This window comes from Gasterosteus aculeatus, chromosome 12 (genome assembly GCF_964276395.1).
Source record: "Gasterosteus aculeatus chromosome 12, fGasAcu3.hap1.1, whole genome shotgun sequence".
NCBI classification, from domain to species: domain Eukaryota; kingdom Metazoa; phylum Chordata; class Actinopteri; order Perciformes; family Gasterosteidae; genus Gasterosteus; species Gasterosteus aculeatus.
Genome location: NC_135700.1, coordinates 14960731 through 14978227, shown reverse-complemented (window position 1 = coordinate 14978227; position 17497 = coordinate 14960731). Strand labels below are relative to the sequence as shown.

At 40.8% G+C, this 17497-nt stretch overlaps 1 protein-coding gene across 2 annotated transcripts; it reads right to left on the bottom strand.

The window, feature by feature from the left end:
- Positions 1–259: 259 nt before the first annotated feature.
- Positions 260–16385, bottom strand: tspan15 (tetraspanin 15). 2 transcript variants are annotated; one of them, XM_040162067.2, is made up of 8 exons: positions 16028–16385; positions 10130–10315; positions 9923–9997; positions 8419–8514; positions 4139–4255; positions 2480–2530; positions 2178–2294; positions 260–1721 (listed from the first exon to the last, which is right to left on the bottom strand). In XM_040162067.2, the coding sequence occupies exons 1-8, from the start codon at positions 16112–16114 to the stop codon at positions 1560–1562; spliced, it is 891 nt and encodes a 296-aa protein (XP_040018001.2). In that variant the 5' UTR covers positions 16115–16385; the 3' UTR covers positions 260–1559. The 2 variants fall into 2 exon arrangements, with proteins under 2 accessions (XP_040018001.2, XP_077941199.1); XM_078085073.1 differs by having other exon boundaries at positions 16032–16174.
- Between the last annotated feature and the right edge of the window lie 1112 nt (positions 16386–17497).

The window sequence follows — 17497 nt, the reverse complement described above, 5'->3', positions numbered from 1 at the left end:
GCATATACGTAGAGTAGAAGTAAAATGGCTAAAAATCATAGCCAAGTGATGCAGAGGTGAGCCCTTTTCTGCATGTTAATCTTAGGGAATCAAATTCTCACCTACATTGGAATGGAAGTGAATGGTTAACGGAGTTAAAGTATGCGCCTCTCTATAAGAGTTTAAGGTAAATTATTTTCATATTTGATTGCTTTTGCATGAAATGTTTAGATGTTCAACTCAGTAGGAAGCCGGTTTTAAAATATACTGTACACAGCACTGCATCCGCCATCATTTATTAAACAGCCACCAACCCCAAAAATATCCCTGCACAGGAAGATCCATTCAGTGCAACAGTCAACTAAAAGATCAAACACCAACCAGTATATAATCATTATATTTTAGAACCATAACCAGGCAACACAACTTGACAACACATTTCTTTCAATACATGGTGGTTTTGTGCCGATCAATGAACTGACACCAACATTTAAAACGCATTATGCGATTGCCAGTAAGGTTCCACCCCCCCCCGTCCTGAATGCGTGCACCTGTATATGGCACATGACAAACAACGTGCACCTGGAACATAGAATATGAACATGCTCACAACTACATTCCTGTGACCGTAGTAAGGACAGCTACAGAAAGGTCATAGTCACTCAAATGTTATTAGTCATTCACTTGTGTACGTTTGTTTTCACAGAAATGCACTAACAAAAACAAAACAAAACACCACACTTTATTTCATGTTGGTGTGTATTCTGGACACTATGTCACAAAGCCCACTCTTCTGCATGCCAAATGATCCATTTCACAGCCTTTGCAGTTGTGTGGCATGTTATTAGGTAGTTGGATAGTCTGTCTGTCTGTCTGTCCACCCCCCACATCGCAAAGCCCCATACCACTTGGCCTCTGATTGCAACAACAAATAAACTGGCCAAATGATTAGGATATTACCTTTTCACAGAGTGGGCAGCAGTTGTTGAGCCGGACACAGCATGGAGGTTCACTTAGCACTTCAGAGGAGTCATAGAATTAATAAATAATTGAAAAGAATTGTTTATTCTCAATGTATTTCCAGTCCTACACACAGGATGAAAGAAAGCTACTTCGCCGGTGGTTTTATAGAGAAGCGGGGCAATGCTTTAATTGGTTGCAAAAAAAAAAAGTAATGAACAAATGTTTACCAGTATACAAAAAAGGGTCAGTGTTGTATATTGTGGTTGTATGATTGAGCTGAACAAACTAAATTTCATATTCTGATAAAAGGAGCAAAAGGTTGTATTTGTTTCTGCATTTATCCCTGAGACTGCGTGCAGCTAAAAGTCAGTAAAATATGAATGAGCTACCATCCCTCACCCTTGCTTGCATATTTGAATTGTAAGAGTCATAAACATTTAACACATCAATGCGCCCTTCAAACCTTTTTGTGTTGGATACATCCAGTAAGTTTACAGTAATATTGAAGGAATACTTTAGTATCAAACTCAATAATTTGGGTGAACAGCATTTCCTTCTGGTCAAAGGTCTTTCACAGTGTCTGCAGTCCGTTTGCTGTGAATTGTTAGTCACCTCCATTAGATCTCCGGCATACATCTAAACCATTTAGCCACATGAGGCTGCTCCTTGTGGACTCTTTCATCCGCACTCGAGTCCAGCAGGTCCATGTAGTGACCGTACTCACTGATGGCGTCTTCAACGCGAGTCATGTACAGCCAGCTGACTACCACACCGAAGAACTGGAGACAGAAGGAGACAAGGGGAAGCTCAGTATAGGAAGGCAGGTCACCATTGATCGTCTTAAATGTCCCGTTCTTTCTGTTTGCTGTGTCTGAATCCCGTCTACATTAGACATGAGGAAGACGCGTAAGAGGATGAATCACTTTTGGACAAATGAGATGCACTTTCCTCGGTATTATTTACATACATTACATGAGGTAAAGAAACTGTAAAACATATCCTCAATTGTCGCTCCGAACCAATATAAGGAAAAAAGGGCACAACAATTGGTGCACAAATTGACCTCAAGGAATCTCTTCCTTTACAGCGTCTGTTTCCTAAACTCACAGCTCAGTGAAATACACTTTAAAGTCGAGCACAATCCATATTCGTAGCTGTGAGTGGTTGTTTTTTATACCAGATGTGTCCAGATCTATAAGAGTTAAAACATGTAAGCGATGTGTGTGTGTGTGTACCTGCGGCAGTAGGATCCCTAATAGGAGTCCAGCCATGATCTTGTAGTTGTCCATCAGCCAGATGAAGAAAGCGTCAGTGCAGCCTCGGATATGGATGATTTCGATCAATTCCAAACGCTGCGAGACACCAATTGCTTGTTACTGTTATTTTTGTTTTCACAGTTAGTGGATACAGTGAAGGACTTTGTTATCGAGTCGTGTCACTGGTTTAGTGAATTACATGCATCTTAGACCAGCACCACATCTTTCCATATTGGGACTGAAAGTCTTACAATTCAACAAGTCAATCTTTGCGATCTTACCGTTTTTTCCAACACCTTGTACCCACACATAGTGTTGGCCACTTCATTGGGCTGAAGAGAAGAGAAGCAGAGAGAAGAGATCAAGTTAAGTGGTAGAACTAAGACGTAAGATACAGACGGCGGCCCGTGAAGAGGAATCGACAGCAGACAGAAGAAGGCGAGGTTGTAGTTGACCTTCAACATTAGTGGTGAAAATGTATGACAAAATACACAAAATGACACACATAACGAACCACTTGTACACACAAGAGTCCTGAACATGAAGTGTGTGCATGTATGTGCGTGTGTGTATAAACTAAAGTGCGTCTCCCATGACATTGAGTCGGTGGTTTTCCATATTTAAATATTCAGATGGCTTCATATATTCAAATGAGATGAGACAAACTGAAAATCTCTCTTGGCCGTCTGGCAGAGGAAGACGAGGGGGATTAGAACACTTTTAAGTCAACATACACATTTTATCATCTGGATTTAATAAAGAAATTGGTTTTGGATTTTTGTGCTTGATCAAGTTGGAGCGAATTACTTGAACATACAGGCCTGCAATTACATCCATAAATACAAATATTATAGAGTAGAAAACTACACTTTAGACGGTTGGGACGATCGTAATAAATGATGGGTTATGCTTGAGGAATTGGTGTGAGCCGAAATATATAACAGCTTATGTCATAATATGGATGAAACAATAAATTTGTTAAGATCAATTTTTATTAAGCCTTCATCAGAATGATTACACAATTGATGGACAAAAAGTCAATTTTTCATTTCAATCTTAAATTCACATTAAATAGACCAAATTTTAAAGACAGGAGTGCAGGAAATGTTAAAATTACAGTCCTTTTTAACATTATAGTTTAATACATGAACTACTACAGTAAAAATATGCTGGCTGACTTAATGTCTTCTCTACAGTTTTATGTAATGTGCCATTGCAATAACATTTTATACCATAACAGAAACAACAAATAAACCTGTGAAAGCCCACACCGTAAACAAAGGGATGACATTGAATTGCAAACCAGTAGAGAATATAAATGTGTCAGAAAACACACAAATTATAAAGGAGTAAAAAAAAAAAAAGCAGCAGTAGTTTCGCGAGTCCAGTTATGAGACAGTCAATCAAGCGATTGTCTGTTTCACTAAAAAGTGTTTCTTTGTTCTCTCTTTCTCTACAAACTCAGTGTAGGTGTTTAAATTAAACGGTGCACAGAAAGAAAATGGCCTACGGGGGTGTGTGGGAAAGGAAAGGCATAATCACCATCACAAGATGTATTTTAAAAACACAACTCCACACTCTTAAAGCCTTTACAGTAATGATATACAAACTGAAACGAGTGTTTGGGGATTCACAGATCGTAAATAAATACAACCAGGAACGATGACATGTTTGCTCGATCCAGACAAATGAGGTATTATTAAAAGATGCTGGAATCCATCGCTGATCTTCAAAACTAATTAACATGCATATAGACGCTTTCTCAGCTCAGGATGAATTGGCAGCAAAGCAATGTAGCAACAATAAACGGAGAGCTTGTTGTATTGCAAATATTGGCCCTTTCCAATTGTTGCGTGATCCCCAGTCCGTCTTTAATACCAGAGCGCAACAGTAACAGCCGTTTCAATACTTGTTAAAGTAATGAAAAGAGTTCTACTCACCTTAGTAGTAATGCAGCAGGTATACGGGACACCGCAGGCCGATGGACTCAGTGCAGAACAGTTGTGGTACATGTTGACTGACCAGTCCGTATACTCTTGACCCCCGCAGCATTTAAACTGCGGGAAACGAGAAAGATGGCGGAATAAAGATAAATGGCCAAAATTGGAAGGTGGAGGAATAAAAATGGCATGGAATTAGGAGTCTGCACATTGTTAGTAATGACCAAAAATAAGGCAAACAGAGGAAGAGAAAACAAGCTTAGAAAAGATATGTAAAGCACATTAATGATTAAAGGGAACGCTGCTTAAATGCAGCTCCAAACATATTCCTTTTTAGTTTTATCTCAACCAGGTCAAAATGGTTTGAATGCCGTTTAGGAAACCGCACTGCAGGGCCTCCACGATGATGTAATTGTATGCTTAATAACCATCCAAATATCCCCTGATTAACCTTCTCATAGCAGCAGAACAACTGACAAAGAGTGAAAACTCTATTTGTAGTAGACACATTTGAACAAATGTGTGATTTTGCTTTTGCATGTAAAATACACTTGTAATGCCTCCGTTCAGTCATTTCTATTCGATTTGCATGGTCACCTAGTAGCTGGGGTACGCAGAAAACCTGAAAAACACACTGTTCGCTCTGCTTTTCACTGAGACAAATAGCTAATTTGGGAGTCGAAAATGGGAGATTCAGTCGGTAACAGAGGAGTAGAAAAGAGACGAGGGAGGGGATGAATAAATGAATACATAAGCTGCTCTTTGCCAGGCCGTGGATCAGTATGCCGACGTGATGCCAGTTACGTCCTCTCCTCATCGGCTGACTCCACAGAGCGCCGGGTAAGGACCCCCACGAGGGTCACAGGGAGGCAAAGCAACTCGGATGTGATTAATGTCGGTGTCAAGTTCAGTCCAGAAACATTAGCCTATAACTTCACGATGAGTTGTAAGATTATTCGGTGCCACTGTACCATAAATACAATCCAACAAGTCAGTAAATCTCTGAGAAACTTGATCGGGAGGTTTGGTATCCTCACCAGACAGACTTGATAGAGGAATGAGACTATGGAGACTTTTTGTCATTTGCAAATTGCTGACATGATAACAATTTCTTTACTGCAGTTATTGTATAATATAACACAAATAAAGCTAAATGCTTTGGATTTCATCGGTTTCTCAATCAAATAACAATTTAAATCCCAAACTTGTGTCACAGATGAGCCTTTTCCAATTTATTTTCTTTCATTTCCTTGGTATTTTTATTTTATTTCTAATAGTCTTTTTCCACAGTTGGATGACAACAAATCTCCAGAGGTCAATTACTTTGAGACTGTAATGAGTCAGTTGTGTCTGACTGAGTAACGGATTTGAACTGCTAACTGACGGATGAGGCTGTTCCCTGGCTGACTGAGTGACTAACTGGGTGGCTAATTGAAGAGCTCATTTCTCAGTCTTATCATCAGGTGCTACCTGCATTTAGTTATATTTGATAATTACTAATATTGCACCCATGCAGATATTTTGCAATATTTAATGCCTGGAAAAGTGTCCCTTTCACATCTTTTTACAAATAGTGGAGAGACAATGGAAAGATGAATAGCAGAATCTTGACTCCTTCCTTCAGAGTCTTCTGTTTTTTTCTTTTTTAGGTTTAACACAAACACAAACAATTGAGCCGATCACTGCGCCATAACCCCTTTATATTAAAGTGTATTCTTTAAATGCACTATCGCCTGTCATGGTCCTTACTTTAAATTAAACTCTGGACCCCAGGACGATTAACACGGAGCCACGGCGTAAGCTGATGGGAACACAGTTAAAAAAAATTCCTTCATATCACGATCGCACAGATGGCCTTGCCTTGCTTTTAAACAAATTAAAATTTGTTGTTTGGACTCCAAAACCACTACTGACCGTACTTTTTCGGCAAAATACCCAGAAAGGTAATCAGCATGTACAGCGATGTGTCAGCTGGGTTAGGGAGCTTAACACAGCGCTGAAAGAACCTTTATCACAGTAAATGATAACGTTAACATCAACATTGACTTAAAAAAAAAAAAGAGAATATGTTCTTAATGTCCTTTCAGAAAATAAATGTCATTGTAAAGAATCCACAAAAACGGCAGAATGTTCGAGAATCAATGCCTGTAATACACTGAACTTGTTTCATGAGTTTTATCTGAGCATGAAGCATTCAGATCTCTCAGGTAATCATGCAGTGAACTAAGCGCACACGGAATAAAGATCCAGATGTGGTAAAATTGTCAATATCTATGGTAAATACATCGGTCGGTTTTCCGTTTGATGTAATTTATCATTATTTTCATATACACATGATACTTCTTTCGGTTTTTCATTTTAATGTATTCCACTTATATTGAAATGTGATATTTAAATAAAAATTGCTTTGCCTTATGCCACCTGTGATGGATCCATAATGAACACATAAATATGCATGACCGCTTTCGCTCAGGAAACAAACTCAACGTCTGCCCAATTGACTGCATGGCTCGGCTGTCACTGCTGCAAACAAAAGTCTTGAGTTGCTTGTATTCCCTCTGATGAAATGGAAAACGACAGCTTCTTGAAATAACACACAGTACCTGATCATATTAGTCTTTTCATTAACCAGGTAATGCAATTGTAGTGCAAAAAAGGGCCTTCAGGGTCTTTGCCAGCACTAAAGACACTGGCATGGGTGGTATATGTCACATGTCCGTCAGAATACGTACAAAGGATCAGCTTGAAATTAACTTTATACGGGATATAACACGACCTGCCACTAATCCAAAGGGATTTTTTCCTCTCATTTAGCATCTTTCCTATGGGAACAAAGAGCCTGTAGGCGGGCATAATGATAGACGTGGAGGCTAGCTGATCCAGGTTCAGTTGAAGCCCGCACCCTTTTCTTCTTAAAGGCAAAACCACAGTATGTTTGGGTGTTTAGTGGCTGGTATGGCCACAAGGCTTATTAGCAATGAACAGAATTATCAGGAGAAACACATGTGAGTGAGTGAGTGAGACACAGAGAGAGGAGAGTTTGTGTCTTGAAGGGTTACATGTTTTACTGCGATTTAATTTAAGACCTAAAGAAAAACACTTGGCAGAATTAATCTACATCACCGCATGGTAAGTCTCAATCTTCAATAAGGTTTTTTTTGTTTTTTTTCATCCAAGTACTCCAGGAAAACACTTAAATCTCCCCTATAGGAAGAGACGGGAGCAAACTGGCAGTTTTGCAACGTGACGGAAAAGGGATATTGGGGGTAAAAAAAGCTTTACTTTGCTGCTGCCAAATGGCTGTCCACCATTACTGCGGCACTGTTTGTTGTCTGCAGAGCAAACGGATCCAAGTGCAAAGATCTTCAAGAGGTCACATCACAGGATAAACATTAAAACTGCCGCCAAAGCAACAGCGCCTTCTTTTGTTTGAGTGATGATCAAGTAGAACTACTTTTCGAGGTAATACACCATTCAGTTCACACAATATTGAGACTGTTGCCTGGATGGCATGCCATAATAGTATTTTTGACTTCAAATTTGAACGGCAAATGTATTTTTTGGGATATGGCTCCAGCAGCATTTACTCTACCTGGCAGCACTGAAACGACGGACAACAGATGGCAGAAACTCTTGAACAAAAGGCACCGTCACACCTTCAAAACCCAGGTACTTCTTAGTAATTAGTATTCCATTCTAATTAGTGCTGCTGCCAAAGCGCTCTATTGCACCCTGGTGCAGAACAAACAAGCAGACAGAAACTGCAGGAAAAGGTGAGTCTCTGGTGGGTGGTGAAAGTAATCTAACACAATCTTCCTGGATGGAAGTCAATCATTGAAAAGCTGAACTGTTCCATTGTGAAGGGACGCAAACCGAGGCAGGTGCTTGCTAAACAACCAAATTACCTTCCACACAACATTAACCAACTGTTGGGCCCTCAAGCAGCCAAAATATCATTCAGTTGAGACACAATCCTGCTCAATTGGTACCGGTCACGCCAAACATCTCCTAACACGATGTGGCATGACGGAAAATGCAAAATGACGGACAACTTGTCTTTCCTCTTCTGTTAATAGGTGGATTTTGCTGCAGACTGCTTCTTTATTTCTCTGTGCGACTGTGCATCCCACGTAACTTGCTATGATAATCCAAGATCACTTCAAACCCTGACTCGAGTCCTGTCGTGTTAAACAGGTGTTTTGTTTTGCAGTACATATTTGAAAAACTCATTTGGACCATTCAATCTTGTCAGATAACGGAAAACAAGGACAGAAGCTCACCCTCTTCTGTACAAAGTCCATGATGTTTTTGAAGTCCAGGTCATCATAGTAGTTCACTATGCCTTTCCTGATGTTCTTGTTCAGCAAACCCACAGTCTGCGATGGAGAAAAAAAAAAAAAAAACAGTAACAGTTTGTGTGTGTTAACGGGATAAAGGACGGCATGTTTCCGCATTCGTGTGGTTTCCACGACTCAACTGATCTACAATGAACGTGCGAGACAGGAAGCTCTGAGAACGATCTGCTTTCATTAGTCAAGGTGACTGATCCACTGAACTGGAATATTAAGATGAGACAGTTTGACAGCTCACATCTGTCAGTCACAATCTGGAGCAGCACGGTCATTTTAGGTTAATGCATTAGTCCATCCGGAACCTAGAATAAATATTTGAGACTACACCAAGTATGTGCACCAAGAGCTTTTCGTTTAGGGAACTAATCGGGGTCGTCGTGGCGCAGGGGTTAGAGAAGGTGTGCTGGGAAGCACAAGGTTGTTGGTTCGATTCCAGGCTGCCCCATGTTCCACGTCGAAGTGTCCCTGAGCAAGACACCTAACCCCTAATTGCTCCCCGGGCAAAAATGTGAAAAAGCCATGGGTTTAAAAGTGTAATGTAAGTCGCTTTGGATAAAAGCGTCTGCTAAATGACCTGTAATGTAATGTAATGTAATGTAATCATTTATTCCACTTCTCTCTCTGTTTGGGATACGTTAGTCTTATTTTTACTTCATCAGAATGAGAAGATAAAGACTTTGATGAGGGTTTCCTTTGAGACGGAAGGCACTGGAACATTGTCAAATAAGGCGCTCTAGGCTCATGTGTCATAAGCATTTTTAAACACATGTTCATGGAAATGAGACACCGGAAATAAAAACCCATCTTTTATGAAATCCACTCATAGGGGAAAGAAACGGAAATCTTACTCAAATGCACTGCAATTGCAATTCTAATCTCAATGTAAATGATACAGTGAAATAAAGAAGTGCCATTTTAGAAGCTCAGATTCTAATACATTTTAAATAAAATTGCCATTAACACATTGAAATGTACAATCATTATGTGGATGATTCACTGACGTGAACATTAAATGCACCACAAAATATTATTGAAAAATAAATATTCAGACAGGCCATTAAGATGTTTACTGTCAAGTCACGTAAATGAGATGATTGAAACGATTAAGGAAAAGGAAAAAATAATATATACATTTCCCCACAGAACCACATGAAGATATTTATTATTGTCAAGAAGAATGATAAACAAACATCTCCGTAGAGGACTTAATGTGCATCAGCACTCACCTCCAGAGAATTTCAGCTCGAATGATGTAAAATGTATTCTGCTACTTTGGGAAGATGGTTTAATTCAATTTAAAGGTGAATTTTTCTCATGATGTACAGTATTTACAACATCAGTTTATTGTCGTATCAATCATTGGTTGTTAACCTGTTCCACCGGTACGTGTTTCTAAATGTCCGGTTATTGACCAGCACTGTCGAGCGCTCACCTGATGGCGGAACGCCAGCGCCAGAATTCCTCCGAGCAGCTCCAGAATCAAACACACAGCCAGGGTGTACATGAACTGCAACCCAACGGACCCAGGAGAAAGGAATTGTCATTGTACAAATGTGTAATCATTTACAGACGGAAGTAAACGTGCTCTACGTTTATCCTCTTCACGAGTTGAATAAAAGGCTCTAAGTGCACAACTCACAACTTTCAGCAGGGTTAGATTATCCCTCAGTGAACCCACGAGCCCCACAAGCGAAACGATAAACATGATGATTCCCAGGAGGATCAGGATTATAGCCGGGGCCAAAAACACTCCCTCCAGCGTCTTGTAGCGTTGCCTCTCCACCTCTGCGTAGATGCCAATGGCCAAGATGAAGCCGCCTATCAACTGGAAAAAAACAGTAGTAAGGAAGCTTTATTCGTTGGTTAAAACAAGCGGGTTTCTGATCAACAAAAGCACGTTTTAATATGACGAAAAGAAGAAAATACTTTGAAAAATTACCAATATGTGTAGAGAGAACAAATAGTACAAAATATAATTCATTGATTTTGTGGACAGGGACACAAAATCAGCACAAACCTCTTTTTTCAAGATAAAAATATGTTACAAAAAGTTCGGCTTTGGCAAAAGAACTTTTAGGCAACAGAACCCCAGCGACCTTTTTGGGCAGGATGTGTCTGATGTGAGCGAATTGGTCGTTAACTTCGGGGAGCTCTATTTGATAAGAAGGACTTGGCTGAGGTGAGATTTCGGTTTGAAACTACAAAAAGATTTAAAACACAACCAAGCAGCAACATACAGTCCTGCTTGTCACTGAAGGATACATCACATCCACAGTCATTCATTCTGATCCTCCCTGAAGGTCAGTATAATTATTCAAGGAATTTGCTTCAGACGGACATTGTCGGCACTAACGAGACAGAGTCTTGATTCTCCAGTCAAATATAAATAGCAAACTACAGTGTTCAGTGTTCAGTGTCTTCCTCGCCCCCTCTTCAGTGTGACATCATTATTCATCAAAGCTGCAGCCGCAATCTGCATTTTCTAGCATCTGGTAGGAGATAATTATGCCACAGCAACTGTCAGAGCCCACCAGGGACACCAAGAGAGAGAAGACAATCTTTGAGGGTCAGTTCACCCAAATGACAGCACTGACATTATCAGGTCTCGCAGACAGTTTTGGAGGGGGTCACATTTGTGATGCTCACAGCATTTTAAACAATGTTTGGGGTAACTAAGGATAAAACAAGTACCTGGCTGTGAACAGAGCGGATGTTTACTGTAAGGCAGAATTGATTGGATGATAAGTGACTCCTCACTGGTTGAGGAGTCATTGATCAGAGGCCTCTAAACGCTGTCTGCCAAAATGCAAGAGGACTAACTGGAAAACTGCTGCTACGTACGATGTGAAGCCTTTTTGTCAACAGACCTTCCACTCATACACTCCCGTTTCATCACAGCTTGCTTCACTGTGTATCGTTGACGACGAATGTCTTACTTCCCTCGATCTTAAATGAGTCGTGAAGGCCGAAATAATGATTGTTAAAAGACTCATTTAGGTGAAACAGGCTATTTCTTCTGGTAAATGTATAATACAAAGCACTATACGAGAGTTTTCCTACGATGAGCTGCGAGCAAATCAAAAACTGAATAGGCCAATTACATTACCCGGATTCAATTACAGCCAAATGAGCAAACAAGTGTAGCACTGTGATGTTCTCAGACAGCTGAAGTAAATGGCCAAACACCAAGGACCCATTGATGGCAATATGACTTTAATTATCTTATCTAATTATTCAGCATTTAATCACCTGTAAGCTGCTAAACCCAATACATCAGTAACACACACAATAAGAAAGACTATTTATACGCAAACTAGTAACTAATTCAGACGTATGACCCTATTTCATAAAAAATTGCTGACATCAAATAGGGGCCGAGGGGTAACACAGACATCAATGGTCAGACACTTTGTAAACAAGTAGACAGTTCTGTAGACATTTGTTTATCCAAACAACATTAATTGGAGGAGCAAATGAGCGCACACAAATTAGTTTTTTACCGGTAACCAGATTCAAGCGGATAGTTGACAGGCTTGCATGAGGATGTTGAGCAGGTGTAATGTTTACCATGCCATAGAGTGTTGGTATGCGAAGATTATTGCAGTTATCCAAAAGGGGATTTAAAAAAAGGTTGAGTTGACCTTTTTGACTTTTTAAGCAAAGACGACATTCAAGAAAACACACACACACACACACACACACACACACACACACACACACACACACACACACACACACGGTTAATCTCCAGCCATCTCAAATACAAAAATGCCGGTGAACAAGAGGAGAGGAGGAGGATTGTTGCGCCTGTGTCTTTCACGGGTCCAAAGCACTATTTATATTCCACCATAATGTCTTTTCCTTACAAGTCCCTGCTTGCTGTCTGTTATGAGATCTCCCTGCTGGCTCGTTGCCTCACAACCCCGAACACACTTTGGTTCAGTTAAGAGGAGCGAGGGGCACTCGGAGCCATACACAAACCCCGTCTAAATGTCCACAGATGACTTTGTGACAACATCGGGGCATCGGGCCACGGTGAGGTTGTATTATATAAAGCTACTCATACAGTCGCTGCTGAAACTCGCATGCAGCTCTGAAACCAAACCGGCTCAGAGCTGCAGACACGGAGCAAACGTCGTGACCCACAACACCGGTGTTTTGAGATGGAGAATAATTGGAGGTTGTCTTGACAATGTGCCCAGGATTTTTAATGAAGCAACCGGGGTTGGTGTTGATTCTGCAGAGATTTCAGGAAAAGCTGCTGGAATGTCAAGTACTAAATATGTGATGATGCTCTCACACAACAACCGTTGTTTTTCAGTCAGTAAGGGACAGAATTATCCCAAATTACACTGTGATTTTAACCGTTGAGCGGTCAAAGACCAGCAATCAACTTGATAGTCCCAATGCGTGCACACGTTTCAGTGTGTGTCTGAGCCAGTGGGTGCTCAGTCATCCCTCGCTGGGCAATTAAAAAGATGAAGAAGCAAATATCTTCAAACCGTAAACTGAATTAATAACAACCCACAGGAACAAGAAGTTAAGGCCTGCGATGACAATTTGGTTGGAATATTCAACTGAGACAAGTCAACAATGTATGACAATGACTGATTATTTGAACATATTTCATTCGGTCACTGCACATATTTCATACTTCAAAACTTTCGTCATGCTTTACTTTAAGTCTTAGTGAGCCTTTGGTCAGACAGTAAACAGGAAATAACTCCAGTATTGTTGCTTCAACATGTTTTTTTTGGTTATCCAATAATACAAAAGGAGGAAGTTAAGGAATGATAATATAGTCGCATAGCTTCCTTTTTTAGTTTGTTTTCAAAGATAAATTGATTACAGGTTGATTACACTGAAACGTGTAGGGCCAAAAAAAAAACATCCCAATAAGTCATTACCACAGGCCACTGCTGTGAATCAAGCATGGCAAAGAAAACAAGTGAATTTTAATGAAACAGCCCCCACTTTAATGCGGAGTGTGTGATCAATTGCTCCTGTTTGCTGGAGGAATCGACACTGACGCAGGCGGCTCCTTATCCTCGACTATCACGCCGAGAGTCACATTCCACAAAGACGGCGCCCGGACATCAAGACTGAATCAACAAGTAAGTAAAAGCAACTTGTCAATTTGATTATTCGTTTCCATCCAGTACCGACTCCATCTGCCGCTCTCCTCCGCTAAACGTACAGAAGTGAAATTGTCACCGGGAGGGAGCTAATAACATTTCTATGGTAAGTGTTGTGTCAATCTGCCATCTGCCTGCACAAATATACAATCTGTCATGTTTTCTATGCCTGTGAGCAGCTGCAGGGTTTCACAAAAAATGAACCCTTAAAAAAGGCAAAAAACTGCCATGGCCAAAGCCACTAGTTTTTATATCAAACGTTGTTTTAAGAGTTCTGTTGAGGGTCTCGGGTACCAGCTTTGTCTTCAGCTAAATACCCCACGGTATGCAGCATCATGTCGGTTACTCTCTGCTATTTGGTGCCAAGCAGGTAATGTCCAGAGGGTTTTTATAGCTTTTACTCAAAGAACATCTGCCTGTTGCAGCAGAGTCAACACTGGGAGGAAGTGACTGTGAGAATGAACGGAAACTCTCTACAATACAAGTGGAGAAGCAGCTTTATATGCCAATTCCCCTATGGCTCTATTGTCACACTGCCCCTTTGATTTTACATTGCCCTCTTCTACATTGTTGTCAAGACAAATACAAATGACAGACGCACGAGTCAATATGATAATACAAAACAACCGCCGTTCATTTTTGAATTCCTGCCCCTTCCTAACTTTGGATTTTTGGAACTTTGGGTTTTAGGCAGGCTCGCACTACTAGTGGTTTTGGGGGTGTTAGACGGTCTAAAGCCCCTGGACGTCTGCTTTGCCCGTCAATCAGGCACAGCGTCATGCAGATGCGGCAAGAACCCAGTCATAACAACCCCTGTATCAACAATCCAACAGTGAGCAACACAATCAGCACATTCCTCCAGTCTTTGGTAACCTTGTTGTGTAGATTGCGATTAGTGGTGTAACGGCTCGTCGTTCAGCACACTTGTGTACAATGGATTAATTACATGGTTAACTTTGGTTAAAAAAAGGTTTTATTGCAAACAGTCATCCGTCGAGGGCTGGTAAAATATGCAATCGGGACATCGACATTTCTGCTTTTGGTTTGTTCCATTGTAAACAACCTGTGAGTGTTTAAAAGGACACGAGATTAAAGGCACCACTCTGTTTAAGAGTTTGCATTGACCTTAGAGAGGTTGAAAGGATTTTTGAGATGGATTGAGCCTTTTAGAGCAGCTGCTATCATCAAACAAAGTGATCTGTATCTGTCAACATAGATTCAATCAATTATTTCAATGGCAAGTAGTATTCAAAGTCATTTTTTTCCTTTTGAGCACATGCGGTTGGTCATGTAATGTGCGATATAATCCAAACTGTGGCCCCGTTTACTCACAACAAAGTAATACCTAAGAAGAAAATATAATAATAATAATAATAATAATAATAATAATATTGGAAATACGTTTGCTTTTATTAAAAAATGTTTTACAGATCCAACTGAAAGTTGTGATATTTGTGGTACAGTTTCTAAATGTTATTCTTAATTAGTGCACCATATCAGCTTCAAGGAAAACATCCAATTCAAGCATTTAGGGGAAGCTATGGGCAGCAATGTAATATAATATTGTTAAGTATATTTTCTTCTGTGAATAACCACATTAAAATAGGAGTTTGACTTGGTTTGGGCTTTTTAGAACTAGCCTGGCAGTGACTCGTGCTGACCGAAGCCGCAATCTTTCTATAGAAGCCTAGATCAGATAAGCACAACACTGGTTTCTATAGGAAGCCTTTTGCAGTTCAACATTAGATTAAATGTCCATTGTGTGGGATTTTATCATAGTAAATACATTAAATTCCATTTGTCGTTGTGTTCACTACCCTTTAGAAGTTGCTCTGAATGTAAACACCACAATAAAAGTCTGTTTGATGTCTCAAAACTGATAATACCAATACGGATAATGCCTGAACATCACTTTTGTGATACTGTTGAATCACTTCCTTAAAATGTACCGAAGACATTACGGCCAGTCATCTTTTCTGACCACAGCCGGACGAGACTAAATGTGCTCAAGCAGCTTGTGGAATCTCCCCAGAAAGAAAAAAGCCCGACAATAACCGGCTCTGCTGCTACCGAGTCGGGCAGGAAAGCGCAGGGTAAAGGTGCGCGGAGGAGGGTGTGGCCACATTGTAGCAATGGATATGAAACCCAGGTACACACACCTGTCGCTTTAATTAAAGCTCGTCAAAACTGAACGATGCCATTTGGAAATAAAAATGGGATAATGTGTCGAACGTCGAGTCGTTTGATTCTAGCAATAAACCCTTTGGTTGTTATTCGTGGAAAGGCGCTCGCGGCCTGAGTCGAGGCGAACACCCACACCCCGTCTGTTTGAGCTCGCGGGATATATGCGCGAACGAAGCGAGCGCTCCTCTCCGACGAATTAAATGAATGGCTTTACTCACCCACCAGATGATGGCATACGCGAACAGAATCAACTTGAGGAAAATGTATGAGCATCGCTCACAGTATCGCACGTCGTCGTCGGACATCGTGTCCGTGTGAGGAGACGGTTGACGACTCACTTCCGCGTCGTCGTCGTCACACCTGTGAGCGCGCGGGCGATGGATGGACGGGAGGTTTTATGGGCCGCAGTAAACTGACGACGGTATCGAGTGGGAGAGTTACGGCGTTAACAAAAAATATGCACTATGACATTTGGAATGGTGATGAGTTTAATAATTTAATTGAATTGCTTTTTGACCACCGAACCACAATTTGACCGCTTCAGGGGTGCATCGAGCTCTTTTCACTTCCTCCTCTGATCCTTTATTTGAAACAATAAAAGTCTCACTAAGATTCAGTTTTTAAACCCGTTTGAAGGTGTTTATCTTCCTTGACACACTATGTCATGCTGCCCCCGCCTCAATAAAACGTGATTTACCGCCCATGTATTGATCTGTGAGTTCAGGATTTTCCACAAAATAATCATAAATAATGAACCGCCTTTTGTCTTGCACGTAAATAACGGGGAAGTGGTGATGATTTGTATACTCCGACAAATACCAACTGGCTCGTGTTGACAGTTAATCTTTGTTGCCACACGGGCCTTTCGTCTGTGGCCCCTGTAGTGTTCAGTACTCTTATCTTATCAGCAGCCCTTTCAGCCAATAAAGTGTGTTGGACGATAAGAGAGAGCTGTCTGGGGTGGCTGTTCACTCACTATTTCCAATCGGTTAATTTTGTCTACTACTTATCACATCTTATTTACCACCTACACCTGTCCTTCACCAAAAGACCTTCGACTGATAATGTAGAGCAAACTGAAATGTGCTGCAGTGCCAAATTTAACAAGATGATTGGAAGTGTCTTTCTTTACGAGATGAGATGTGTGTTCATCCATTCCTCATTAGTTTCACAGTATTCGCCCATTCTGGCATGAGGCTGAGATTCACACAGGGACATACATACAACTCTGCCCTGGCTGCGCCCTTCAACATGTCCTTCACCAGGCCCTGCCGACCAATCAGTATATTTGAGCATGTGAAAGTACACCTATGCAGTTGCCATTGTACACACACACAACAGAAAACAACTCAGGGGGTTTGGCTGAAATCAGCAGGTTTTACCTCCATCTGCTCATTTCGGTGCAAACACAAACGCATATGAGTAGATTTCAGGAAAGAGGAGAGAGACAGAGGGAGTACAAATGTTAGGAGGAAAATCAAACAACACATTTGCCAGTTACTGTCAGTGAGAGCAAAACAAACAAAGAAACAGCCCAAGAGGAGACTGTGAGACAAAGGGGAATAGAAGCCTAGTGTGAACATGGTAGAAGGACGGCAAGTGTACATGCACACTGGGTCGGGCCTTACGGTGGTGGCTGCATTTAAATATTTATACATGGCTCTTTTTAAACACACGTGCTTGAATGC

What these genes read in the sequence shown, in the direction of transcription:
- tspan15 (XM_040162067.2), bottom strand. Translation starts at nt 16,114, where the DNA reads ATGTCCGACGACGACGTGCGATACTGTGAGCGATGCTCATACATTTTC. An exon ending in CGTATGCCATCATCTGGTGG is followed by an intron (nt 10,316 to 16,027) that starts GTGAGTAAAGCC and finishes GTTTTTTTCCAG; the next exon opens with TTGATAGGCGGCTTCATCTT. An exon ending in TGGACTTTGTACAGAAGAGG is followed by an intron (nt 4,256 to 8,418) that starts GTGAGCTTCTGT and finishes CGTTTCCCGCAG; the next exon opens with TTTAAATGCTGCGGGGGTCA.